The sequence below is a fragment of the Chiroxiphia lanceolata genome, chromosome 8 (assembly GCF_009829145.1).
Source record: "Chiroxiphia lanceolata isolate bChiLan1 chromosome 8, bChiLan1.pri, whole genome shotgun sequence".
NCBI classification, from domain to species: Eukaryota; Metazoa; Chordata; class Aves; order Passeriformes; family Pipridae; genus Chiroxiphia; species Chiroxiphia lanceolata.
In genome coordinates this window covers 28,897,715-28,925,624 of record NC_045644.1, presented here as the reverse complement: position 1 = coordinate 28,925,624, position 27,910 = coordinate 28,897,715, and the positions used below count along the sequence as shown (strand labels likewise).

General features: G+C 38.3%; 1 protein-coding gene across 2 annotated transcripts in view; it reads right to left on the bottom strand.

Moving 5' to 3' along the window:
* Positions 1-27,910, bottom strand: part of GRID1 (glutamate ionotropic receptor delta type subunit 1) — a 519,369-nt gene that overhangs the window by 303,983 nt on the left and 187,476 nt on the right. For both annotated transcript variants that reach the window (XM_032695050.1, XM_032695049.1), the window contains exon 3: positions 14,931-15,215. In XM_032695050.1, the coding sequence (XP_032550941.1) occupies positions 14,931-15,215 (285 nt within the window). The remainder of the gene's footprint in view (positions 1-14,930; positions 15,216-27,910) is intronic.

The window sequence follows — 27,910 nt, the reverse complement described above, 5'->3', positions numbered from 1 at the left end:
TATAACAAGCATGGAGCCAACTTCCAATGCCACATCTACCAGGCTAAGTTCTCAGAAGCTTTCAGTGAAGCCTAAGCATGAACCTTAACTCAGGTAACATGGACTTCCTTGTGCTTGCCATTTTGTGTCATGTGCTAATAACCAAGTATTGACTGAACTAGGAGATGTCAGGGAGAAGACACTTGGCACACCCAGTGTGTGGTGAAGGCAGCAGTACCAGGTCTGTCTTACCATGGGAACCCCTGACAACAGAGTGCTTGATATACATTGTGTTGTATGATGAAAATCTCAGATTTTCCAACTGATACACCAGAGAAAGAGAAGGAAAAGCGAGAATAAAAGAAAATACTACAAGATAGTCAACCCACAGTACTTAAAAATACACTCTTCTGAGTTTGCCAAATACTTTATGTTCACAAATGAACATCACAGTACCTACATAGCCTGACCTTGACAAACTAACTCACTCTTTGGGACAAACCAAACATAACAAATTAAATCTGAAAAGCAAAATAGTAAAGGAAGCTACCAAGGCTACCTGGAAAAAAAGTTGTAACTTGAAAACCTTTATAGCTCTAACAACAGTAGGCACTACTCATTACCAGGGGGTTCTGTGTTGGCTTTTTACATGTGCACTTGCAAAGATGATATATGTAGTTCACATTTGTGCTGCCTGCACACAAAGGAACTGGCACAAGAAATCATATAGTTTCAATGAAGGCATGTTCCTCAAAGCCTGAATGCCACCCATTAGTTCCTACCCTCCAACTTCTCAAAACTGATGTATTTGGGAGCCTGAAAAGCTAGATGTTGATTTGCAAACAAACAAAATCAAACAAGAAAGTTACATTTTTTTTCTCCAGAAGAATCACCTTTTTTTATATGTCTAAATGCTACCAAACCAAACTCTTACTTCTTCGAGGTCTTTTGTATTTATGCAACCTCTGTATTTAAAGTTTAATTTCTAATTACAGATTCCAGGTAGCTGATATTCATCAACAGAAGCACAGATTGCCTTTTCTCTTCATTTGCACGTAGGCATACACGTTTGTATGTACATATGCACACACACAGAGCAATAAATAATGTAGATATGTATCACACACTTATATACAGCATGACGTGAATGCAAACACAAAAAATGCACTGCTTTCTAAGCACATATGTTCATGGGTGTTGTGTGCATATGGGTTTATCCCATTTTTCTCCTATTCTTGACTGGTCCCTCAAACATTCCTAATTAGTGTCAGCAACAGGTGGCTGGCCGTAAGGACAGGCTTGTAAAACAAACAGCACTCTCTCAAAAAGCTGGCTCTGCTTTGTCAGTGCCACGGTAGAGGCAGCAGCTATGTCCCTAATTGTGAGGACTGCAGGGAAAGGAAGACAACCTGATTAGCCCCCTGATTAATGTTGCCCAAATGACTCTGCAGCTTCTCACATCGTGAGGGAAAGCTCCCAAGTGGAAGAACAGAATCACAGTTGCACAGTCCACAAGACTTGTGTTTCAGCGAAGCCTCAGAGGCAAGTTGTGATCACAAAGGGAGAAAGGAGGATCATTTTGAAGGCTCTGACACGCAGTCTCAGCAAATAAAGTGATATAAGCCTCACTGCATAGTGTGGCAGTAGTTATGGCTTTTTGCCAATTATTTCTAATAGGGGTGGTTCTATTTCCCCATTGCTGTGTGAAGCAAGTAGAGAGACAAAGCCTGTACCTTAAATAGAAATACTAACCGCAAAGTGTAGGGCTGTCAGATGAACCACAAATGAACACTGAAGCCACTTCAAACTTAATAAATACTAATCTAACTTCCTCACCTGCAATACAAGGAGAACAAAACTGCCAGGGAGTACAGTGAGGCACTACCTAAAGCTTGTGGTTTGGAAGAAAAACCCCACTACTTCAAAAACCTCTTGCCTCATTAAGCCCTTTGGGTCAAGGTGTCAAAGAGAGGAGGAAGAGCCTTCTGCAACAGAAATGTTAACAAATACAACCCCTATTATGAAGTAATAATCAGAGGTTCTTCTCAAAACTGATGATAAAGTGGGGCACACCACCTTTTCTCTGAAACTAATAATTCACATGGGGTTTGTTTGAAATGTATGAACAACTAGATTTTAGGTTGGTTTCAGCTATTAACATTTTAATAAGAAACATTAGAGGTTGGTCTTCAGCTCAACCCTCACCATAGCTATCCTTTGTTAAAAATATTTATCACTTTTTAAAAAGCAAACAAATCTAAAAAAACCCACACAAAAAATGTAACCAGAACATTTTGAACATTTGAGAGTGACAGAAAAGCTGTGGAAAAGAAGGAGGAATGCGAACACTGCTTGGTCTTAGATTTAGAGCTGCTGCAAACCATGTGGAAACCAGAAGGTTCTGGTCCATGCACATAAGCCTGATGAAGACCAAGTGCAAAATACTCCAATTAATAAGAACAAGGTCTGATTGACTCACGGGATCAGGCTTATTATAATTGATGAAAATACATACATGCAATTGTAGTTGGTAGAAGTATTTATATATCCCTCTCCATGAGGACCTGCCTCTCCTGAGACATTCAACTGATAAATGGAAGATTCCCTTCAATTTCAGTAAAATCAAGTTTTGTCACATTTTTTAAACAGGTCTTACTAAAAATATATCCCAAAGGCAAAATAATTAGTGGGCCAAACACTGAGGTGACAATAAAAGCCAATGAAATTTCATCATCTCCCTGCCATTGAAACTCAAAATCCTTCTCCTTGGGAACTGAAGTTCAAAGACAGGGACAAAATATCTTGCCAGCTTCTGCGGTCTTTAAGTTTAAGGACTGTTTTGGCTTCATTTTATTTTAAACCTATGATATTCCATAGAATAGGTCAAGTTCTGCAAGACACCCCACCATGAGACAGGCTGTAGGCAGAGTCTGGTGTCTGACAACACAGCTACATCCTACACAAGATTTTCTAATGAAAAGCTCACTTGTAGATTCATTTACATGTCTCAAATAAATAAACTAGGAATTAACATCACACATTACCACTTCTATACAATTACCACAGTAATTAACAGCAATAAACATTAGCTGTTTAGAATACTTCTTTCAGATGTTTATCACCAGAGTTTCTCCTTTTTCCTTAAAATAAATAAATAAGTAAAGATATTTTCCCTTAACACAACATCTCTTTAACACATAAAGAATTAGTTAAATAGAAAGCAGCCATCCTCCCACCCAAGACATATGGGAAAACAAAGCTATTTGCATATATCCCCACAGGTCTCCTTTCGCTTGCCAATTTCCAGTCTTTAAACCATTATTAAGGAAAAACACATTAAGCTGCTTATTTTTGGTAGTGTGTTCTGCTAAAGAGAATACTCAAATCAATATCAATTCCTCATAGTGGTATTCCAACCATTTTTCAGTTAGATGGGTAACATATATAAGAACACGCAGGAACACGTCGATCTAAACAGCTCCAAAATCACTCACACTTACGTGCAAAACCCACAGGTATTCTTACCTCCTCGTTGTCTAATAAATGCACGACAAAAAATGTGTCTCTATAGATCCTGCTGAAGCAATACTTGAAAACCAGCAGTGACCACAAACAAGAGGAAATTCAAACTGGGTTTTTTGTTTTCTGTGTGATCATTCAGAATGCCCAGATAGTTGTCCTGATGTTCTAACACTTTAACTTTCGTCGTTATTAAGAAACAAATATCTAATTAGCTATTGTTTTGCTAGATAGCCAGGGTAATCTTTCTTCATACATTAATATTAAAAACCTACTATGAAAATGCATTTCTCTCCTGCAAAGGGTTATAGCTTCTCAAATACTCCCCCTGCCTGAGGTGATTATTAGTTTTGTAAGGATTTTCCTTTCCCTCAGGTGGCACTGCCAGCTACTCTGCAGCACAAGGGTCTCAAATTTGTCTGGTTTTACTATAAGGTGATTAATGGCCACAGTGCACAGCAGAATAAATTTTATGCAGTCCTAAGCAATGGAAAAGTCCACCCTCAGAGGAATTTAAAAATGTGAAAAAGAGAAAGGTAGATCTTGCAATAACCATGATTAAATTCAAATATTTTTGGCAGACCCTAAGACAGTACAATAACTACTGCAGAGCCAGGTTGTTAGAACTCTTTTTAGAGATGGTTTACTCCATTCTAATCCATTATACAATATAAGAATAACAATGACTTTTCCTGACACCAGCTGAGAAAGATGAAACACAGAAGGTTAATTAGCACATAAAAAGCATTAAGCACTGGAACATTAGGAAAAAACCCTTTCCTGAGCAATAGCAGTCACTAGTCCTGTGACTTTGTGTTGGATGTTTGGATTACCTCATGTTTAACAATGTCTGATTAAAGCTTTTAGTACTCTCGGATATTCTACAAGACCTTTTCTTTTGGAACTCCCTGATGTCAAATCTAAGTGAGCACCTGCTGCTGCTGGGTTGATTCTTTGCTGTCTCATAGTTTGCAATCAGGTTCACAGTGCAACCTTTTGCACAGCAAGAATCTGGAGCTCTCTCTTGCATTGTTCACTTATATTTTCTACGTGTATAGTAAAGGTTTGAGGCCTCTACCATAGGAGATTGATCTGAAGATGGTCAACAAGGTCAGCATTACTCAGAACACAAGCAGACTGACACATGATCTCACACAGAGTGTAACCACAGAAGCCGTATTTTTTCAACCAAGTAAAACTCAACACAAACTGAACAATTCAGTCCTTGCATACATGTAGACAGGTCATTCTGCAAACAATTTCAGTTTGAGGTTATAGCCTTTACAGTCCTTCTATTCTGTCTGGAGGTGGAGCACTTAGTACATGTGTTTTACAGGACAGGAGCAGATACTGTCTCATGGGCCTCCTGGCATGGATGGTATCAGGCTCTGTTGCCTAAAAATGCCTCATGTATGTGCTTCCTCACATCAGACAGGTGTTTCTGCAGCAGGACTGAAGGTCAGGAGTCATTCTGAGAGTTCTAGACGGGTTATAAATTCCCTAATTCCCTTCCTGTGATTATTCATTTATATCTGGATTTCAAGGAGACTATTCACTCATTGCAAGTTACAGTGGTACATCAGCTGTTGTAAAATTAGAGAAAAAGAAGTTTGTACCACAAAGACTCCCACAGATACTGCCTTATACAGTAGAGACAGACTATGTCACCAAATACTCCTTGCTAGATAGTTTGGACTGCCTGAAGTGCACTCTATTTTATTTTTTTTAATAATTTGATGCACTTATATATGCTTCCATACAAGGTAATCATAACAAAGCATCCTTAATGCAGCGCAACAGGGAAGATCTTCACTGCAAATTAAAGCACACTTCTTTTCCTTCAGCCAACAAGATTTCTATTACACCACAAGTGCCAGGTGGGGTATCCAGTTAGGTGTTGGTGCTCAGGCTGTGCCGACTCATGAATACAATGCCAGAATTTGACCTTTAATTATTCTTCCACTGCAGGAGGGATTAATATGTCTATGACAAAAATAAATGAAAGACAGTTTCTTCCTGTAAAGATTCTGTCATTTGAAGGATAAAGGTGATTGCAGAGAAATGTTGGTTTTAGTTAATGGATTATTCCTTTCTCAACAAAGTTCCCTTGATGTTATTATACGGTTTTTGGAAGACAAGATATGTCTTACTTCCTTTTAATGGCAATGTCAAATACTAATACCAGTGGGCCAAAGTAAAATGACTTTCAAAATCACTGAGGAGTTGCATTAGGAGAAATGAGATCTCTGGGTTATGGTCTGTTATGCAAGGAAAGCATTTTGTACTTCAGAGGCTGGATATTTCTTGGTCTTTAGATATAAACATAACAACTGTTCTTCCATGGCACAGTTTTTCTATTTTCCTGACTCTGCATGGGTGCTTTGTGAGGAAGACACTTTGCTGCTGAGATAAGCTAATGGTGGCCAGAGGCAAACCAGAGAAAAATCACAGTCACATTGGAAATGAAATTCAAGCTAACCACAATACATACCAGCACTAATTATTATCCTGAATTCCCTTCCTCCTCTGCTCTGTGACAGCTGGGGATTTATCCACCCAAAGGTTCAATTCTTATTGATAGATGAGATAGAGTGCTGGGAAGGGTCTGGGAAGGGCTAAAGCAGATTGAGTCCCATCACACAGTGCATGCAGGACAATGAAGCTGGGGAAGGGTCTGGACCACAAGTCTTACAAGTGTCTGAGGGAGCTGCAGGTGTTTAGCCTGGAGAAAAGGAGGATCAGGGGAGATCTTTTCTCTCTCTACAAATACCTTAAAGGAGATTGTAGCAAGGTGGGGGTCTGTATTTTATACCTGGTAACAAGCAGTAGGACAAGGGGAAATGGCCTCAAGTTTCACCAGGTTTAAATTGGATATTAGGAAAAACCTCTTCACTGAAAGGGTTGTCAATCCCTGGAACAGGCTGCCCAGGGAAGCGATGGAGTTGGTGGAGTCACCATCCCTGGAGGTATTTAGAAGACCTGTAGATGTGGCACTTAGAGACATGGTTTAGTGGTGGACTTGGCATCTGACGTAATGTTTGGACTTTATGATCTTAAAGGTCTTTTCCAACCTAGATGATTCATGGGAGTGGGGACCATCAATAGTTCCTGACTCCATAAAATCTTCCAAACTGATGAACTCAACTACTGTCTCCACATAGTGTTACACTAGCTATGTTTGCATTTAGTGCTCTCCTGTCACAGGAAACAACCAATTAAATTATTGAGAGGGATGTCCCCACCTTATTTTTGCCTTTTTGTGGTTTTGTTAGAAACAGTCTATTTGAATCTTGATATCGAAAGCAAGAGACATGAAAACAAAATATCCAGTATTTAAAAGGATCTCTGTAGGACTCAGTGTTCCCCAGTAGTGAGACTAATCCTGTTTACTCAATTTGTACACAAAAAATAATGCATTATTTCCATTTAAACAAATGCTATAATAACATCATGAATATTAAAATGCTCTCCAATAGAACTCAGACATCTAGATTACATTGCTAATGGGCTCTGACTCACAATAATCCAAACTTTGAAGCCTTTTTTCCTCTGCCTTTTGTTTAATTTTTACAGTCTAACGATGCATTTTCTCCTAAAATGATTGAAGTAAGTCTTAAAATAACTCCCAAAGCAACAGATCTAAACACTAAATACAGAAGGTAAATCAGAAGCTAAAATCAAAAGGTAAATGCAAAAGGCACAAAAGGCCTGCACAGCACAACTCAATTAAGAGCCAAACTACCACCTTTTCACATTTCTGGCTGGAGGGGAAATTTATGGACAGCTAGTTAGATATTAAAAACAATTTGTAAAGAAAGCTAGCAAACCCACAAAAAAGTTTAACTGTAAAAAAAAAAATAAATAAATAAGAGAAGTATGTAAATACAAGAAATGCAAGAAGGAGAAGGATTTCTGTCTCAATAAGGAAAACACAAAGAAGTGATGAGAAGGCATGTCAACTCTTAAATGAGTAACAGACAAGAAACTATCTCCAACCAGGAAGGAAGCCAAAGAAGTCCTGCCTGTAGTGGCATCAGAAAGATTACTGGGGGAGACTGGGTAAAGGTAGCAAAGAAGTAGAGGAAATACGTTTTCTAGATTCTATATATGAACTCAGGTATACATTTACACACAAGTAAATACACATACATGTACACAAATATACACACTCCTCTATTGCTTTCCCTGAAATCCATGCATAAATATATATATATGTGTGTGTGTGTACTTATACATGTGTATACATAGATGAGTTTTCTCCCTTGCTGCTTTCGTGAAAGGTAATAGAGACTGGGAACTTATTCAAGGCTCATTGCAAATTGAGATATGTGAATATATTTCATCAGAATGATGTCACTGTCTGAAGCCCTCCAGGACAAATTTCTATCCTTCTGTTTGTTTTCCAGCTACGCATTTATTGAACAACGTCTAAATGGATGTATAAACATTCAGTCTCTAATAAACGTGGACTAAAGAGACTCCCTTCTGGAATTAGGTCCTCAGATTCCCTGCTCAAGTACTGCAGATCATCCTTACTTTTCTCCTTGTTTTTTTCACATGCCTGAACAAACAGTTCAGTTTTATACCATGGCTTGAAAAGTTAGGAGATTCAAACTACCATCAGTCAAGGAAAGAGAGTCAAGAACTTAGGAACTTCTGCAGATGATTTCTACAATTTTCAAAGACCCCTCTGTTGAAAACAAATTAATTTGTGCCCTTTGGTTCCAGGCTGCTGAACTCTGCACTTTCTTTGGACAGTGGGTGTTGTATTATGAAACATTTCTCTGTTTCAGGCTATGAAGGGGGGAAAAAACAGAATCACCACTAGTTTCTGCAAAGTTGTGCCTGGAGACTGTTCACTAAAGTGATACAACGAGTCGAAAAAGAGACAGTAAAGAATACACAATGAGGGCTTTCAGGACTAGATTAATACTCACTTTTGACCAGATGACTGAGCTGAAAAACTACTGGAAAACTGCTTTTAATAAAGGCTTTAATTTAATTTTTTCGCTATCATCCCCTCAGATATATATTTCTAAAGTTGTTTAAAATACAAACTGATTTTAAAAATAACTAATTTGAATAGAGTGCAAGCCTTCTGTTTTGAAAGTGTCAGTCTGCGATAAACTTTTCTTTTTTCTTTTTCAAAAGAACTTGCATCTTCTCTTTGCAAAACATTTTTCAAACTATTTGAAAGGTCAAAATTATTTCCTTAATATTTATTTGTCTTGAATTTATGAGTGAGATAAGATGACTGAAACTGCTCAAACTCTTTGTCCAGAGATCTCTGACTGGGTTTTGCCACCATTGAACTTCCAGGTCAGCTGTGACAGTACACATTTAAAATATAGGCTTTACCAGAACTGGAAGATCATTTTTATACCCCTTCAGGTAGTGTCCTGAAGGAATTTAATAACTTTTATGGGAAACAACCTCTGACCACTGCTCCCATACCTTGCTAGGAATTCTGGGGAGGCTGGAGAGGGGGAAATCTTACTGCTGCTATTAGCACAAATACTCATATACCTTACAAATCCAAGTACTAAAAGTAACGTATATGTAATAATTTGAAATGAAATTGACTTTCTTTAATTACATTTGGTGTTATATACTGTGATGCATTACTAAATAAAGAAAATACTATCAGAAATGACAAAAATCCATGCTTAATTCAAGCAGACCAATTACTTTAAGTGCTGCTACAGTCAGAAAAGTGATTCAAGGGTAAGTATGGGAACACACAATGCTATTTCTTCAATAGCTTCCAGATCAAATTCAATGTAAAATCGAAAGGTCAATTTTTTTTTCACTACCCCATGGCATCACAAACTCCCTGTTGGACTTGGAGAACTTGGCTGAATTCTTTCTTTCTTGACATTCTCTGCAGTTGCAATGATGATCACACATTAAGTTATGAGACACAAACTTTTTACAGGAAAGTCTTAATTTTTTCCAGGTAGATTTTATATTAGTCTGGAGACTAGACATCCAGTATCCAGTTATGCATGAATAACTAGGTAATGCACAATTGGCATAGAATAAATACTGAGAGGATTCTGTTCTTTGTTGGGTGAAAAGGTTCTTAGCCCCAATCTATTCCTTCCTTTCATCATCTTATACAGCAGCACCAACAACAGAGATGCGCAAGGATTCCCTCCCTAAGTGACTGCTGACTTGCAGATAGATGACCATAACATGGTATATATTTTTCTGTAGCTGACTCATTAAATTCTATACATTCTACCGTTCAAACACAGCAATATCAATTGAAGCTTCTCTGTAACAGTTCCAGCTGGGATGTACCAAACAATTGAAAAAACACAGGTATTTTTAATGACACATACAAACTTAACCACACAGCACATGCAAAAAAAGTCCAACACTTCCTGGTAGCATAAAACCTGCTAAACAGGCACCTACTGATACATGTGCTGTTGGTTCAACACTTCAAGTGCCAGATTCCCTGTATTTACATTAAATAAGGCATGCTCTGGAAAAGCCAGTTGAGAAATATGGCAGCCCTAGTGATGCAGAAGTCTGACAGCTGAAATCACGACACAGAAAACATGAGATAACTTATATTATACAGACAAGGATAACGGGAGAATTAAGTAAAGCAGGTAAGGTGAAAGCAGCTTGTGTACAAATGCTCTGCATTGCTTTTTTTTTGTGACAGCCAATGCTTCACATCACAAGTGATTTGCAGTGCTACATGTGGACTGTGTAAATGCATGCACTTCTCAATTTTCATTACAATACTCCTTTGCAAATTAAATAATGGCAAGAGTAGTGGCCTGCACAAAGGGACCTTGACAAAGGAGAGACCATTCCAGGATCAATGGCAAGTTGTAAAGTTATTAATAGCATAATTCCTGTAACTTATAATCAAGGGTGAGGTCCTTGAAAAGCAGGACTCAGAAATAAAACTGCCATGTAATTACTGTGGGAAACACTACTTCCTGCAAAACTAGTCATATTGAAAACTAAGTTCTTCCTACACAGCAAGAATGATCAAGAAATGTTCCAAGTTATTTTCTTTTATTGATGCTGCATTATCTCGAACCCTAAAAAAAAAAAAAAAAAAAGAAAATCATTTAAAAATCAATAAATTGTGGGTTTGGGGTTTTTTCCCCTCTGTAGGAACCAAGTTCCATAGACTTGGAAGGTCAAAAATTCTTCAGTGGTTTCTTCTGTAAAACTTTCATACAACACTTTTCTTCAACAGATGACAGTCATTTAATGACAACAAAAATTAAGAATAAAATATTACAGCTACTTTTCACATGTCTAATACCATTGTCATTGACCAAACGGATTCATAAAAACACCTTTCATGTCTTATATTTTGTAATATGGATATGCAGACACATAGGTAGGAAAGCAGAGTGACAGTATAACTACAAAGTGTTTTTCAACAGTAAGATTAAGCTGGTGAAAACACAGCTATAACTCACATTTCTCTTCAGAAATACGACTTAATATTCCTCATTGTTTTCATTTTTGCATTCAGCTTCCAAAACTCTTCTCAAATCCATGCTCTAACCATACATCTCTTTATTGCTCACCCTAGGAGCACAGATTCAACTGTTTATTATTCAACCTCATCTTACTGTGGGCAGCACATACTACTTTTAACTTATAGTCATTTTACAGCTTGGTAAGATTCTTTATGAAACTTGCCATGCTACCAATTTTTCTGTCAGAAAATTTGATTACTGATGCTTCTACATCCAGAAGGTCAGCAAAATAAAACATTAAACTTCCCAGAAGGCCTTTACACATTGTTACAATATATGTAGAGGCACAAAAGATGCTCCTGTAGAGCAAAAAGCAATTCAAAACACATCAGCACAGTTGAAGGTTTCTAGGATGATAGACCTGATCTGAATTCTGTTGCAGGTTCTGTAACAGGTGGGTAGACCTATTTCCACAGAGCACCACCTGACAGCCATTGACAAACTCATTTTTTCCTGCAGAAAATGAATGTCAAATACCATGATTTAGCATGGGATCTTCATAAAAGTGTTTAAAGGAAAATGACACATTTAACATGACTCTGGTCCCTTGAGATCTTACTGGAATTGCCTTATTCCTGACTGTGCCACTTAATTCTGTTTCCTAAAGAATTTTAAAGAAATTTCAAACACTAGCTCAGTCACACAGGGAGGAAGGCTTTTCTTTCACAGATGGGAAAGGGAAGCATACAGGGGGTTGAAAACCTTCTCAAGATGACATGGCAAGGACTATAGTACCTAGCAATCATTTTCTGATCAGGCAGCGGTCTCAGCAGGAGAAAGTTCCCATTGTGATCAATGGGAAGTAGATTTCTGTGCATCTTTTGAAATTGTTCATAAACCATAAATGAGAGAAGTGGAAAAACAAGGTCTAAGTCATGAAGATGCGTATCTATATGAACTCTTACCGTTTCTTCTATAAGTACAGGAGAACCACATAGATAAAGTATCAACCAACCTTTCTCCTGTTGGCACTGCTCAGCAGGAGAACGGTGTATCATCCAGGAGAATCTGAGTGCTGCTACTATCAACTTCAAGGTCTTTAAAAGGTCACTTGTCCAGAACCAAGCCATTACCATTGCTTGCTGTTACCTGTTCCTTCACCACAAGTGACAAAATCTAAAAGCTGGTTTCACGTTAGGTTAAATGCCACAGTTTGCATCCTGCTTCTACCACTTCATTTAGAAAACTTTTCACTGAAACTTCCACATTTTTTCCTGTGAAACCTCTTCATTTCTTGTTGAAGACTTAAAGGCATTTTACTGGAAAGGGTCATATTCTTTCACTGAAGTTGTGCATACAGATTTTTATCTGTCACTTCAGTGTAAAACAAGGCATATTTATAGTAAGCACAACAATATTAAGGGTTCATTAGGCTGTTCAGTGACTACTCTGTATTTCTAATCACCAAGTCCATTACTAACTTTTCCTTAATTTAGCCAATGCACAAATTATAATCCAAAATGTATTTCTGATAAGGGACAAGTAATTAACTAAGTAAATAATTTTCAGGGCCAATATAACACAGCATTGCTGTATATATAAACACAGGACTTCTTTAAATTGTGTGGTGCTGCTTTAGCTTCAGAAAATCTGGCCATTTACACAAGGAAGACACCAAGGGATTGGATGGCTTTTAGGGATCAGCAAAAGGACAAATTAAAACACTACTCCAAGGAACAGTATAACTTTCAGAGATCAGGTAGAGAAGGACCATTTATTATAGAAAACCACAAAAACTCAATGCTGGAAATGCTCTGTAATCCCAAACATGTGACCTCCCTCCTCACAGCCAGCAGTCAGCTCCTGCCTGTTGAGCAGGGAAGTGCTGCTGGAGCTGCAGGAGCAGGGCTGGGTGGGAGCTCACTGCTGAGGGCAAGGGGCATGCCCTGGGAGCCAGGCATCTGCTCCTGAGCTCAGCATGCCTTATCCTGGGAACTGGGTTATTTATCCTCCATTCACTGATGCCTGCCCAGAGCTGGCAAGGTTCAGCTGGCTTCGTTACGGAAACCCCTCCCACCAAATTCTTATGAAAAAAATTATTCTAGTGGAGTTCGCATAAGAAGGATGTCACATCCATGAGGAAAAGGAGAGGAAGTAGCACATGGGCAGCTGCAAATGCACACCACATTCTCCACTGGAAGGAGCAGAATGCCTGTGGCAATTTTCCATAACGTTGATGTCTTACTGATACAGTTTGTGGGAAACAGAAAAGATAAATTCGATCATAACTGAATTTACACAGTATGTGAACTAAGGGTTTCAGAATTTTGTATTGAGATGGTAAGCCTGTGCAAAACAAAACAAACAAAAAAAAAAAAACCAAAAAGAAAAAATACAAAAAAAAAAAGGAAAAAAATAAAAAAGGCCAAGAAACACAGTTGTATTACTTGAATAAGTGATACCATGGTTCAGTGACAAAACTGGCAATGGCAGTTTGCACATAGAGCATCTGAGGTGTTTGTAAGGCATCCTTTTAAGATTTCTTTTTTTCCCCTTCATTCTTGAAATAACTGTTAGAAGAATTTTGAGTCTTTAAACCCAATTTCCTGTAAAGAGCAACTTTCTCATCACTACCAGAAGTCCACCAAAGAACACCTACCATGTACCTTATAGCTTTGCCTTTCAAAGAATTCACTGTTAAAGCATTACATACGATAGTAATTACTTGCTGGGTTGCTAGATTTTTGAGTCTACAGATTAGGTAAGTCTACAAGCACCATGGCAGTCTTCTCATGCTTAAAATAATTCTATATCATTAGAAAGATGGTACAACCTCAGTTGATCTCTCACTGAAAACTGTCCTCATTTTTGTTTGTGGTTTCTTGGATTTTTTTTAAAGCAGGACTAGCCCAATTTCAAAACAAAAGATGTTTTATTTCTCTCTGATTCACCAGCAGAAATCTGACAGTATATAGAGAATGCAAATAAAGATTTATTGTGCAGTTGTGGAAGACTAAACTATATGCACAGAGACACATAAGATTATTTTTCCTACTGTGATTTAACCTTAAGTTTCCTTTCTTTTTATTCTGTTCATGGTAAGTCACCACATCAGAAGATTATCCATCATATTTTAAGGCAAAAGTATTTGCAGGCTTTTAAAATATACCACAGAAAATTTATTTTCCCCATTACAGATCCAATATCCTAAGACAACAGAGCTGAAAATACCACAAATTAAACATATGGAACAGTGATCGTATCAGTTGAGCAGTAGGCAGGGGGAATATATTTTAAAAAAGTATGCACACAGTTGCCTTTCACTCCGAGAGCCTGGCACAATGAGAGATTTGTTTTTTCATTGTTCTTTACACCCATCATAATGCACAAAACATGCTTGGGCAGAGATTACTTTTCCTCGAGTTTCAGCCTGAGCAAAAATTTTGCTGAAGGAAATGCTTCAGATACAGTGAAAATACTAACTCTACCCGTTGGTTTAATGCCAGGGAGTATATCCCTGTGAAATTTAGTCCTAATGCGGAATAGTATGAGGAAGCGTGTGAAAAAAGAAACGGTAACAGTTATTGTGAAAATTAATTTTTAAAGAGAACAGTTCTCAGCTTTGACAGAAAGTGTTTTCTGGAGCGGGTAGAGGCCATGTTGAACTTCCTTGCTCGCCTGTGCAACCCCTGCCTATCAATGTCAACACTTTATTAATATTTGACTGAAAAAGTGCGAGAGGATTCAAACTTTGTCTGTCTTGGTAGGTGTTGCTAAGCAACTTTGCTCCTTGTCTGAGAACTAGTTTTCACAGCAACCTTTCCTCCAAGCCAAAGACCCATGTCCACTTGAAATGCTTTCTCCTCCGTCAATGAAAACCCCGGCAAGTTATATTCCGTCCTTCCCTTTATACTTTCCTCTCTACCTCCCAGTTGAAAAGAAAGGGATTTAACGTGTCTGAAATCCTCTACTTACCATAATCACTGTCGTAGAACACTATGAACTTCTGCCACCGCAGCTCAGTGACCAGTTTGAGCATGACGTCGTTGAGGCGGACGGGCGGGCGGGCGGCCAGCGTGTACTCCTCCTCCTCCAGGCTGGGGTTCAGGTGGCAGGCGGTGCGGGGGGAGCCTCCCGTGTTCCGCTGGACAAAGAGGTGTGGGATGTGCATGGCATCTGTCAGGGACTGCAGGGCGTTGGCCGAGGCACAGCCAGTGGACGTCACTAAGGCCAAGATCCCCAGGGTCATCAGGTCACAGGCTGGAGAAGACAAGAAATAAAGAGGAGTTTGAGTAAGCTCAACAATGCTTCTGACAACCTAAATGCTAGGAAGGGAACAAGACAAGCTTTACCCTTGCCATCAACACAGAGCTGAAATTATTTATATTACAATATCGGTTGAAGCCTTTCAGAGTTAGGTTCTGCACCTTTACAGTAGGAGACAGTATCTACAATCTGTACTGATATGTCAAAGTGGAGGACAGATAATGTAGCTACTGTCAGTTCTTGAGACAGCAGCAGATATGGATGGAGATTATGGTCCTTGCTTCAGGTCATTCCTGGTGGAAGCAGGAACTGAACTCCCATCTTTTAAAACTCATTTCACTGCTTTAACCCCTTAATCTTCATTAGGCACATTGGATGAAGATTTTGGACAATAAAGAGCAATTTCCATTTCAAGGATTTGTGTTACACAGCAGAGTTGTGAATGATTTTTTAAATTGATGAAAAAGACATTCACTGTAAGTCTCAGAGCAACGAAGAAACAACAAAGGCACTCATTAGAACAAAGACAACTTATGAATGATTAAATAATTATTAACAACACTGTAGCTGTCCTTAAAAAGATCTCAAAAAGCATGTACCATTTAAAAACAGAGCATATAATTTGACCTCATCTGCTTTTGAGAATGAAGTATTAGGTGAGTTTGAAGCACAGGCCATGCAGGCTGGGCAGAGCCCTGGGAAGCTGGTTCTGCTGCTCAGGACATCCCACATGGCTTGTTCTTCCCAGGACTCCTCCAGGTAAGACACCCTGATATTAAGCTGTGGTTGGAAAGTGTTTCCAGCCAAGGACCCTGGGTATAACTCAGCAGCTATTTAGTCAGTGGTGGTGCTAAGACTGTGCAAGAACTACGAAGCAACCAGCAACGTCAGTTTTTACTAACACTCTTGAGTAAGTGGTAGCAAAGTTGGCCCTGGGAGCTGAGCACAGCAAACATCATGGGTTAGCGTGGCACCAGCCCTGAGCATCCCCCAGGGGCACTTGGAACTGCCTACTCCTTTCTGCCTTTGAAGAGGGCTGGAGGCAAGCTCAGGGTTTCAGCACCTGTTTCAGTCCCCAGCAACCACCTGCCCAAAGGAAACCTCTGCTCTGCTCCTCCACCACAGAGTCCTGCTGTAATAAAGCCAGACCGGAGGTGACTGGAGATGCTCCACTGCAGTCTGCACAAGCTTGCTAACAGTGGATAAATGAAACGGCCTCTGGGGTGTAATTCAGAGCCCCTCCAGGACACACAGAGAGCTGAGCAGGAAATTCAGCTTTCATCTGGGAGGGGGAGGCTGCCCACACTGGTGCTGCCCCGCTCTGGGGTGACAGCCTTGGCACACGAGCAAGCAGGCTGCCCACACGTGCCAGGTGCTGCAGGACTGCCAGTGCCTGTGTCACTGCTGCTGACCCACTGCCTCTGATCTCCAGTGGAAATGGGTTGAGTGTAAAGGTAGAAAAGAGAACACAATCTATTAAAAGGATTTATTTTTTCTCCTCTAAACACTTTTACGTATATCTCCACTTTTGGAGGCCAGAAAGTCAAAGGAACTGGACAGGTTATGAATAATTAATAGTAATTAACAGTTAAGTATCAATTAATACTAATTATGTAACAGCTCAGTAATTGAATGCATAAAATTGTTTCTAACACAACCAATGAACCACTTCACTAAATATCGTCTTAGACCAGGCAGAAAATAGATATATTTCCCTTTGATATGGGATAGCAGAAGGAAGATGTTTGATCTTCTCTTTGCACAGAATGTACATCATGTATCCTGATGCAACAGAAAAAGATGAAGAGCTTTTAAAATTATTTCCTTGATGGTCTTTACAATAAACATATGTCAGCAGCATTATCTAAATTTACTCTGTGTTGATTATAGTTATATGAAATTGTTCTTTGTTTTTCCTGAGAGCTGACCTGATTTAACAGCAGGGAGGCATTATATTTGCCAAATGGGAGACCCAGGTTCGGGAACAGATTTGATTTCCCAGGCTTCTTGCCAGAGAAAACTGAACATGTCATACAGGTAATTTATTTAGTCACAGTAGGGGAGGGAACGGCGAAGTGGGAACAGAGGGAGAGAACAGCAGAGCTGAGCCATAAACCCCTGCAGAGATCACCAGCCAGCAAGCTTTGCTGTCAGCGAGGGTGAGAGAAGCAAGCAACGTGGGTTTGTAGCAGGAACAATTTACTTGCAAAGCAGACAGAAGGAGAGAAAAAACAAAGCCCTTTCTGATGGGAGGTTGCATTCAGAGAGTCACTTATTTGTGCAATATAGAGCTGATCACCAGTTGTTTAACAAGAAAAACGTCCATTCAGTGGTTGACACTAATCAAAAGCTGCTTGCTTATTAGCAGTAAGACCAGAGAGATGACAGATCATGGCAAATGGGCCCCCTTATCTCCCAGTACAGCCCACCAAACACAGCTGAAATATCTCAAGAAAGACCATTTCAGTTGAGGCATTTTCCCAATGTTTTCTAGTTTGTGTACATGGGTTAAAAATGAAGAATTAGTCAATATGTTTCCACATTCTGATATTTTGTCAATTGATTATGTTCTGCCTGAAAGCATATGCTACATAGTGTTTTCTCCTCTTGCCTCTCTGTTTCAAGATAGCAGGCAATAAAAACTGGAATGACTAAGGAAAAAAAGGTTTCGTGTTTTCTGAATTGTTTTCTTTAGTCAAATCACAGAATGTGAAACAGAACGTGTCATTTCTAATAGAAGACTTTCATTATATAAAAATACAATGAATTCCAAGAAGTTCAACCTCTCCACACTTATTGCACTGGAGGGTGAGAATTAGCTTTGAGCACATAAAGAAGTATTTCTTTTTACATGAGTAACACAGTGGGTTACTACTACATAACAGACTCCATTAAAAAACTCATTAACTCTTTAGACACCTCAAAATTCCTTAGCAAGGGAACGTTCAAGGATTATACCATCTCAGAAGAAAACCCTGGTGACTTTTTGGGGTTTTTTTAGGATTCCTCCCACAGTCCTGCACTTTCTTCCACAGAAAACTAACATGAGAAAATGTATGTGATTTTCTGTTTTACTTCACACTAGCTATGGATTTGTAGAAACAATCAAACATCAAACATGAGATTGAATAAATCACTAATTCTGTATATCAGCTGCAGCTTCACAAGCACTCAAAAGAATCTTGAATTTTTGCATATGAATTTCATAACCCTGATCTTGATTTTCTTAAAGCTGAAATACAGAGATTTGAAATGTTTTGGTCCATGTCAGCCTATAATGGAAAGGGGAATCAAAACACCTTGAGAACTTTAGTGATCTTTAATTACTATATTTATAGTTATAAGAATTTAATATTTTTATAACTGAAATGCTTTATATTTATCTTGTATGTATATATTCATTTAGATCGGTTTCAAGAGATAGTGCTTTTAAGATATCTGTTCCACAGATAAAAAGACATAAACATTCTAGCAATCCTGCCTCCGGATTTGACTGCTATTTAAATAGTGAGTTATAAGTTTGCTGTACTGAATTCCTTCATCACAATTAGGTTTCCTTTTAAGAAGACACCAACATCCTAAAAACCATACAGTAAGAGATGTGCATTCTAATGATGAAAACATGAACATCATCATACCTAAAAAATAAACCTGCATTAACCCATTCGAGACACTTAAATCATGCCATGCAGCTTATTCAATGTTGGCTTCTATCAACCAACCCTCTCTCAAGGTTATTCTTGGATTTTATTAAAGTATTCCAAATTATCGATTAATCCTGTTCTTAATCATTTTGGGGAAGTAACTCTCCTAACCTATTCTCTTGAAGTCTCTTTTCAGAAATTCCCCTTTTCACATCTGCTTGACATTTTATCTCTTGAGCTGTTATTTCCATTACAGTGTTTCACAAGACACTGTCTGCTCTCTTCTCCATCTATTGCCTTGGGTTTTTTCCATTTAGCTTCTCCGTGTCATCTCTGTCATGATGTTGGCAGAAGTAACACAGATTAATATATTTTGGGCATTTTCTAGCTTCCACTTGTCTAACTTGACTATTACATCATAGCAATATGTACTAAACTTTTCTCTCATTCTGTGACCCACATCTCTAACTCCAATCACATCCCATTAAGCCACACTTAAGCCTGGAAGAACAGCAGCTATTAGATTTCAGACTGAGCCTTATCCATATGACCTTTTTCATCAGTGGGACTCCTCATGGCATATGAGATGATGCAAGAATTTTACTTTGTTGCAATCATGCTGCTTGAGGTCTTGCTTTTCTACCACTGCCTTGTGTCCTGCCATCCCATTTCTGAAGACAGGTGCAGATGGCAAAGTCCTGATTTGGCACCCTTTTCATAGGGATATTTGCATTAAGGGCTTTAGCTCAGATCTCTCTGTAATTAAATCCCTCTCTCTCCAAACCACAGGGAATTAAAATACTCCAAGAGAAACTGTTATCTAGCTCCTGGCAATGTGACAACATGACCATCTCTCAGTCTCCCTTTCAACAGTTTCCTATTATTCAGAAAAGAGTAGAAACTTGTTCCTTTGTTTCCTCCATTATCAAAAGACCAGCTGCCAGTGTAATTTCAGATCTAACAATATATCCACCTACTGGCATTCACACTGCCTCTTCAAACTTCAATGTCATTCTGTCTCTCACTTTTGGGTATCACCGTAACTGGCCCTACCCACTCTGGACACCACCTGATACTTGATAAATGCTCTCTAAATTTTTGGTTGACTTTTTTTTTTTCCTTATTTTTCAGTTTGACTAATGCTTAGGAGCTCTTCACTGCACTGCAAAGGGAGAATCATCCTAACCACAAGTAACTTGCATTTTAAAAAATGTCACTGTTTGAAAATTGAGAGGTTTCTGCCTTTTTGCTTGGAAAGATTTTCAAATGAAAAAAGATAACTTCAGATCTGCTGTAACATTCTGCAATGAAGTGATTAACAAAGTTGGCACATAAGTATCTGTAATTAGATTTGAAAGCCACCTTCCTTCTGAGATGAGGGACTTCATGCTTGCCTCAGTACTACTGCCTCAGTCACTCTAACAGAAGATTACTTTTTCACATTTTTGAAAACCAATAAGGGAAAAAATTTATCATTAAAACATCAAAGTAAAGAGAACATAGCAAATTCTATGGAAAAAAAAACAACAAAACAAAACAAACTATTTTTGGGAACCTAAAGCCTACTATTCCATGAGACTATCAAGGCCTGTAATATCTTGTGCTGAAAGTGCATAGTTAGCAGATCTACCACATGAACTGGCAAGCAGATGCAGAATACCACCAGCTATATACACAAACTATTGTATTATTCATGTGTACAAAATTTAATCAGTCATTTTTTCATTATCAAAATTATATATAAACAGATACTCATAAAATTTGGGATGAAATACTAGACGAGCAAAGAGTTCCGAGATAAAAATATATCGATTCAGAAAACTGATAAAACTGTGTCTTAAGATGTAAGGTCTGTGGGAAACACACCCATAGAGGTATTCTCAAATTAAATGGAAAAAGTCCTTCTGGGAAGTTGTTGGAGCACTGAAATGAGATAGAAAGAAAAACAATACAAGGAGAAAGCCACCAAGGAATATTTAAAAATCAAGAGGATGATGATACAATTCTTTCAGGTAAAGCCAAAATAACACAAACCAGAGAACTAAGCATTTTCACACATATCTAAACAAAACCTAAATATTTCTGCTGCAGCACATGAGAAATTTCCATGGAGTCAGGACACAAGCCCACAGTTAATTCAGTCACACAGAAAAATGGGAAAAGACTACTAACTATCTACATTTTTTCCTCTTGATACCTCAAAAGGCCCTTAAATGCTTTTGTGTAAAACTAGTTGATGAGGCAGAAAAAATTATAGAATAATCTCATTAATATCACTGAAAATACTTCTATTAAAATATTGAACTACAGAAAGATTCACTTCTGTTATTGGTGTATTAAGTACAACATCAAAATTAGTATTCTAAGCACAGAACCTAAATGGGGTTTCCTGAAGAATATTTTACTCCTTATTTCACATTTTATGATGTTTCTTACTCTTCAGCTTCTTTTATTAACTGGAAAAAGCACTTCACAATGAATTTGCATCATTTACACTTAATGCTGTGCATTTATTCTTCCTTTGGATACTCAGCAATTATATTTTAATGTAATATATTTAATATATTTTTCTTTTCTGGATGCTTTTACTTATCTTTATGTTCTGTACTCTCACTATTTTTCTACAAATAACAAAAAAATTATTATTTTTATTAGGAAAACCCTACACAAAGTTATAGTTACTTGTTGCATGGTAATTTATAATATAGAGAAAAATAATAAACACAGCAAAATCTTTTCTGTGACACTTTCATTGCTGTATCACCTTATGTGTAGTGAAGATGGGTATTTATTACTCCATTATCAAAACAAAATACATCTTAAAACAAGAAAGAAAATTCACAATTAGACAATTAGTCCTCTGTGGTTTGATAGAAAAAAAATTTAAAAAAAAATAAATCAAACCAACCAAACCCCCTAAGTACCTCCACTTGGATATATCCATTTTTTGGATATAGCACTTGAGAACAACAAATATTGTTGTTTAACAATAGGATTGTTTCATTTAAACAATCCTTTGCCTGTATCCAGAATCAGGATACAGGCATTCTTAGATCCTGCAGTCCTTGATGTGATTATTTTGGAAGCCACAGGAAAGTCTGACACAGCCTCTCCGTAGTTTCTGATTGCAATTGTGTTACTCCTGCTTCCTTGCATTCAGAGCCCAAATGTGATGCCAAGGTTTCACCCAAGAAGTGGATTTCACGTCATGAAAGCTCCCCCTGTATATAATAACACATTGTGAAAAGGGTCTTGGAGAGCATGGCACGAGCCCGGCATTCAAATTACAAATGCAACCACTGACAAGTACTGCAGACTGTCTTGCAATAAATATAAACGAATAAATTGATAGCCAGTCTGAGCATCAAAGAGGACAGAGCATGCCTGGAGTTTTTCATATAGATAACATTCTTGTTGGACTTCACAGAAACACAATAGAAGGAACCATGTCTTCAACACAAAGGCAAAGCAGACTAATGTTTACCTCCTCAAAATCCCCATTTTCACGAGTCTCACAGAGAAACCTCCCTTTACATGTCCTTTTTCTGAAGCCATGAAACCCATACTGGAAAGAATTCACAATAATCACTGTAGGGCTCTCTACAGTTCCAAGAAGCCGAGAGCACCTTCTCCTGGCAGTTTGCAAGCTCGGAAAGAGCTTCAAAATCCAACACACACCTCACTGCCAGGGCATCTCTCAACAAGAGATACTTTCCCTTGTGTAAATATGTGTGCTGTAAGGTCCTTAACAAGTGACAGGCAACAGCAGTAAAACCTGGGGCCACAGTTCCTAAAAACTACAGATTTAGGGCACCAAAGCTAAAAAAATGTCTAAGTTAACCTGTAACAGGACCATTAACATCTATACATGAAAGAGATGCTGCCAGCAAGGCACAGGCTACCACCAACTCCATGAAAATTAGAGAAGTTCATTGCTGTCCTGAGGCAAGCTTGGATTTTTCCTCTTAGTGCAACTGTGGAAACACAGTATTTGTCAGCAATGGAATTGCCTTTGTGAGCCCTCCATGGGGTTCTTTTGCAGCTTGTCTCCTAATAACTACCAACCAAAATCATTATGCTAGATAACATATACTGAAAAACCTAATAATTACAATTTCTGTTTCTGAATTCTTTCTCCATCCTTCATTATGTTTTTTCCTTAGAAAACCAAGATAAGGGAATCTTAGGTGTTTTTTCCTAGCAACTGAATCTTAGCAACTGAAATAAGACTGGCAAGTCAGTTGATAAACATTTTCTTTTTTTCTTTTTTTTTTTTTTTAGAAAAACAGCATAAATTTTCTAAGTGTATAGCTGGACTCTTTAGCCTACAACTTTGATAAAATTCTCAGCAGGCCAGCTCAAAGCATTTCATGATCCAAAAACTATATATGCATCATTGTTTACATGTTCTAAGATAATGATGATTATTTCAGCTGGCCATCACTATGAGGAAAAGATTCCAGAAAACCAGTACATACATACATTACTGTGCATAGTTAAGAGTTCATGTGATCAGTATGTCAGAATATCCCTGAAAAAGCAGCATCAAAAAATACCTCAAAAGCTAAGGAAAGCATGAGATTTTGAAATGTTTACCAAAAAGCCCTGGGAAAATTGCTATTAAATATTCTCTCCCAGTTTTGGGGCTGTCTTTTTATTATTTTTCCATCATGCAGCACCCTAAGCTAAACAAGCAGGAAAAATAGGGGAAATATAAAAAAAAAAAAATCAAAATGGAGTTTTGTCTATATTTTTGCTACTTTTTTCCCCTCCAGAAGCATGCTAACCATTGCTCACAGAACAGAGGCACACTGGTGATATGGCCTTTCTTGTGCTGCTTTGCTCTCACTGACTGTCAACCTCTTTTTGGGGTCAGTAGCTGACTCCATCTCCTTTGGGTCACTGCTCAGGGCCCTAACAGGGTGCCTCGTTACTGCTCAATGACACTGGCTGCTTAGGAGAAGCAGTATTTAGGACTCCAGCTTCCTTTCAACCATGTGCTGTATGACCTGATGTCCTGTGGGCCAATTCTCAGCATGTGTAAACTCCCAGAGCTCCCCTGACACTACCAGAACCATCCTTCCATCTAAATAATAGTCACTGTGCCTTGTTTCCTCCATTACCCCCTTGGTTCAGCATCTTCAGTACACTGTCATTTGTTGCCACCTGGACAACTCTTCTGTTTGCATTTATGGAGATAAAGAAATTACTCCAAAATGGTAAGTAATGTACCGCAGAGAAGGAAAACAGTGATAAAAATAAGAGTTGGGGATTTTGCTTAGTTTATGGGAGTGTATTAATAACTCTCTTCACTCTTTGATGGTCAAAGATAAAACATGAAAGTCCTCCCACACCAAGCACAAGTAAAACTACTCTACTGGTAGCACAGTCTAGTTTCCATACAACTGAGTGATGCCATCAAGTGGTCAAAAAATGCACCAGTTATTTTCCAAGTAAGGTTTTTGAGTTAATCTTCATTGAACACACTGCATTTTGCATGGAAAAGCTACTACCATGAAATCAGCACAAGGCATACTCCACTGATAAAAGTGCATTAATTGAGAGCACTAGTGGCAGATAAGAGATGGCCTTATTTTTCCAGAGGACAGCTCTGATGTTGCTCTCTAGCTCCTCCTCAGAAGGTAAGTCTCTGAGAGCACAAACAGCTTTGTGACTGCTTTAGAGTTGATTTTTGCTGTTGGTTTTGCAGTTGGGTGGATTTGGAGAACCTCACCAGCAAAGATTACATAATGTAGATATTAAAAAATATTTTAAAATTTCTTTGAAAACAATTTAGCAATGCGAGTGCTTAAGGATGTGAAACATCCTGGAAAAGGAACCTTTATCTAGTTTTTCTGTATTAATAATAAAAAGATCCTTAAGGCAGATAAAAAGAACTTTGATGATATAGAAATTCTGCAGAATAACTGTACTTCTGTTTTCTCAACAAAATGTAATTCCATTAGTAATGATTTTCTCCCAGAATCATAGTTTGGTGTGATGTTTGGAAATGTGAATAAGTATTGCTGTTAATTTTGAATAGTGCATGGTTTCATAGAACTGCACATTAATCTCAATGGCATGAATACTATTTTAAGGCCCTAGGCGGAACTGAATCAGCTTTGACTTTTTTTTCTTTTCCCCCTTCAACACTAGTTCTGAGGTAGAACTACTTGCAAATCATCTTAATTATTCAAGGGACATAACTGCTTTTCTGAATGCCACATATTTGATCTTGTTCTCTGCGACTGCTTCAATAATTATGTTTTCTTTTGTCCTTTAACACAGAATAAACTGTGCTTTTTCACCCTCTCCTTCTTTCACCTGCCTTTCATGACAAATCATAATGATACAGAAGTGTTTTGTACACCTTCATTAGCATTCTACCGGGATGCTTGACTTTGCTGCCTCCTTTGGGACTATTTCACTTGCACACGCCGAGCATTATTTTAACATCAGCGAGGCTCAGGCTCAGTTCCGGCAAGCACAAAAGGAAAACACTCCTCTGCCATTTACAAAAAGCAGTCAAACACAGCAGCTCCAGACAAGCTGATAAAACCTCCCAGCTCTTTGGTACTGAGGAACTCATTTGGATTCTGAGCGGCATTGACAACCAAGGAACACGTTAGCCCTGCTTGCCTGTGTGATTAGTAATGATTATAACAGACACATATGCAACAAAAAGCGCCAAGACAAACTTCCACTTGGGGAGGGGACAGGGGAGGCTTGAATTCTTCTGCTTTGTATCATGCCTTATGTGGAAAGCAGGAGGGATGAGCATCAGCCTAAGCATCACGACATTGCTTCTGAACTAACCACAAAAGCTTTCTCCGTTCTGTTGTTTCCCCAGCACATGCCACTCGCTGCACACTCCCACTCACCCAGACATTTTAGGTAAACCAAAACACTGATGCCTGATCTCTTTCCCATAACCAATCTGCCATTGTGCTCAGTAAAACACCTACTTGAAAACAACAAAGTCGAATAATTGCAAACATCACTCCAAAAGCATTTTGTGTCCTCAGACTTAAAGGAAGACTCTGGGGTTTACATAATGCTATTAGGGCTGCTGTGTTAGGAGAAGCAAACCGTTATATGAGGCTGAAGGTAAATTCACAAAAGCTACCATTGCCTCATGCATGGACAGCAAGTTCCATACTCCAACAACCAGTTCCAGAAATGCACAGCCCTAAATCTTATCATTATTGTCCTCTCTACAATTTCCCCCCTCCAACAGCTGTTACTTCTACCAGCAAAGTGGACAGCAGTATTACACATGAGGTAGATGAGACACCAGAAATAATTCACACAGCCAGAGAAGCCCATCCATGGTGAAGGAGCCAACTTATCTCAACAACTTGTATTTATTTATGCCAACTGCTCAAAGACTTGTTGTGTTTACGAATCTAGTTGTGACTCGGTGCATATTTATAGCATATATTTATTGACAAACGTAAGGGGTTGGTCTGTTGAAAGATCTCTGCAATGTATCACATACTTACAATTGCATTCAAGGATTATGCAGAAATCTCAGCCTAGCAACAGTCTAAAGCTGCTCTGTCATTTTCTAAAATCAACTTTAGAAGGAACGGTTTCTTCTTTCCTCACTCATGAAAGACACAACAAATGCCAAAATTATTTTTGCTCAATACTAAGAAAAATTTCCTGTCTTCACTCAGCCCTAGTATTCCTGACATAAAACCCACTTTGTTCACAGACGTCTAGTCCCCATGACCATCCAGGGTTACAAGACTGGGTGGCATTAAAATACTGCAAATCTGTATTCTCCAGTTTTCCTTTTAGCAGTTGCCACAGAGTAACTTCAAACACCACAATAACTTTTCCAACAGCTAATAAATCTACTTTAAATTATTGGAATATTAATCTGAATTTCTCTCTCCCCTTCATCTCTGCACATCACAAATGAGGGGAAAACACCAACATTTACAAGTTGTCAGGACTTCTCGTCTGAATACATGAAATTAGCCAAATTGTCCAAATGTTTAACACCTGATAGTTCCAACTGCAAACCTGAGGGTAGATTTTCAAAAAGTCTCAATATTTACACACCTCTTTGCCAGAAGATGCTTCAAGACCAGACCTCTTCTTTTAATGCTTAAATGAGACCTGAGTTCTTGAAAATTTTTCCTGTTTTGGACTACAAACCTTTTTTTTTGTTTTTAACCATCTTAACCTCCATTTCTGGAGATAAACAGATATTATGCTGGTGACAGCCAGGCTTACCTCATACCAGTACAAACACAGAATATTTTTTTAATATCGCATTATTAAAAGCTGTTCAAAAATTGGTGTAATTACACCTTGCACCTAAGGTTTCTCTCCACATGAAAGTCACTCTAGGAAAGACACTATTTGGACTAATCCAGAAGAAACCACGTACAAAAGACCTGCTATCAAATCACCTCACTTTCCTCTGAAAGATATTGTTTCACTTAAAGCCTCTTCTTTCAGCTGTTGAACAATTCCTTCAAATGTATCTGATTTCAGTAACTACATAATAGAAAACTGTCAGAGTGTATAGATAATACAGAATAATTTGAGCCCTGTGACATAATCTATACATACATATCTTTTTACACTTCTGATTAGGTGCTCCTTAGGCTTTATTACTAATAAAGCTTAACTGGTTGTTACGTTTTATGTTTGCATTCATATAATCTCGTTATATAAAACCCCCAGGTGGCTTTCTTTAGTCACAGACTAAAGCCAAAATAATTTTGTCTCTGTCCTCTTACTACTGCATTTGAATGAATCCTACAGAAGACCAAGAGAGCTGTTAGAACTGCGGTCAGAGGCACAAACAGTTACTAAGGCATTATCACATGTGATGGGAAATATGATGCTAGGTAAGAAATTCAATATCACACCTTCCTGAATCTACAGGGCATTGTAACACCTGTAACCATTGCTTGCACAGAGTTACACACAGATGGAAGGAATTGCTTAAACTGACAAGCTAAACCTCATACCAAAGAAGTTGGTCCCTGATTCCAAGCTCTGTGCACAGACTGGTTTAAGGAAAGG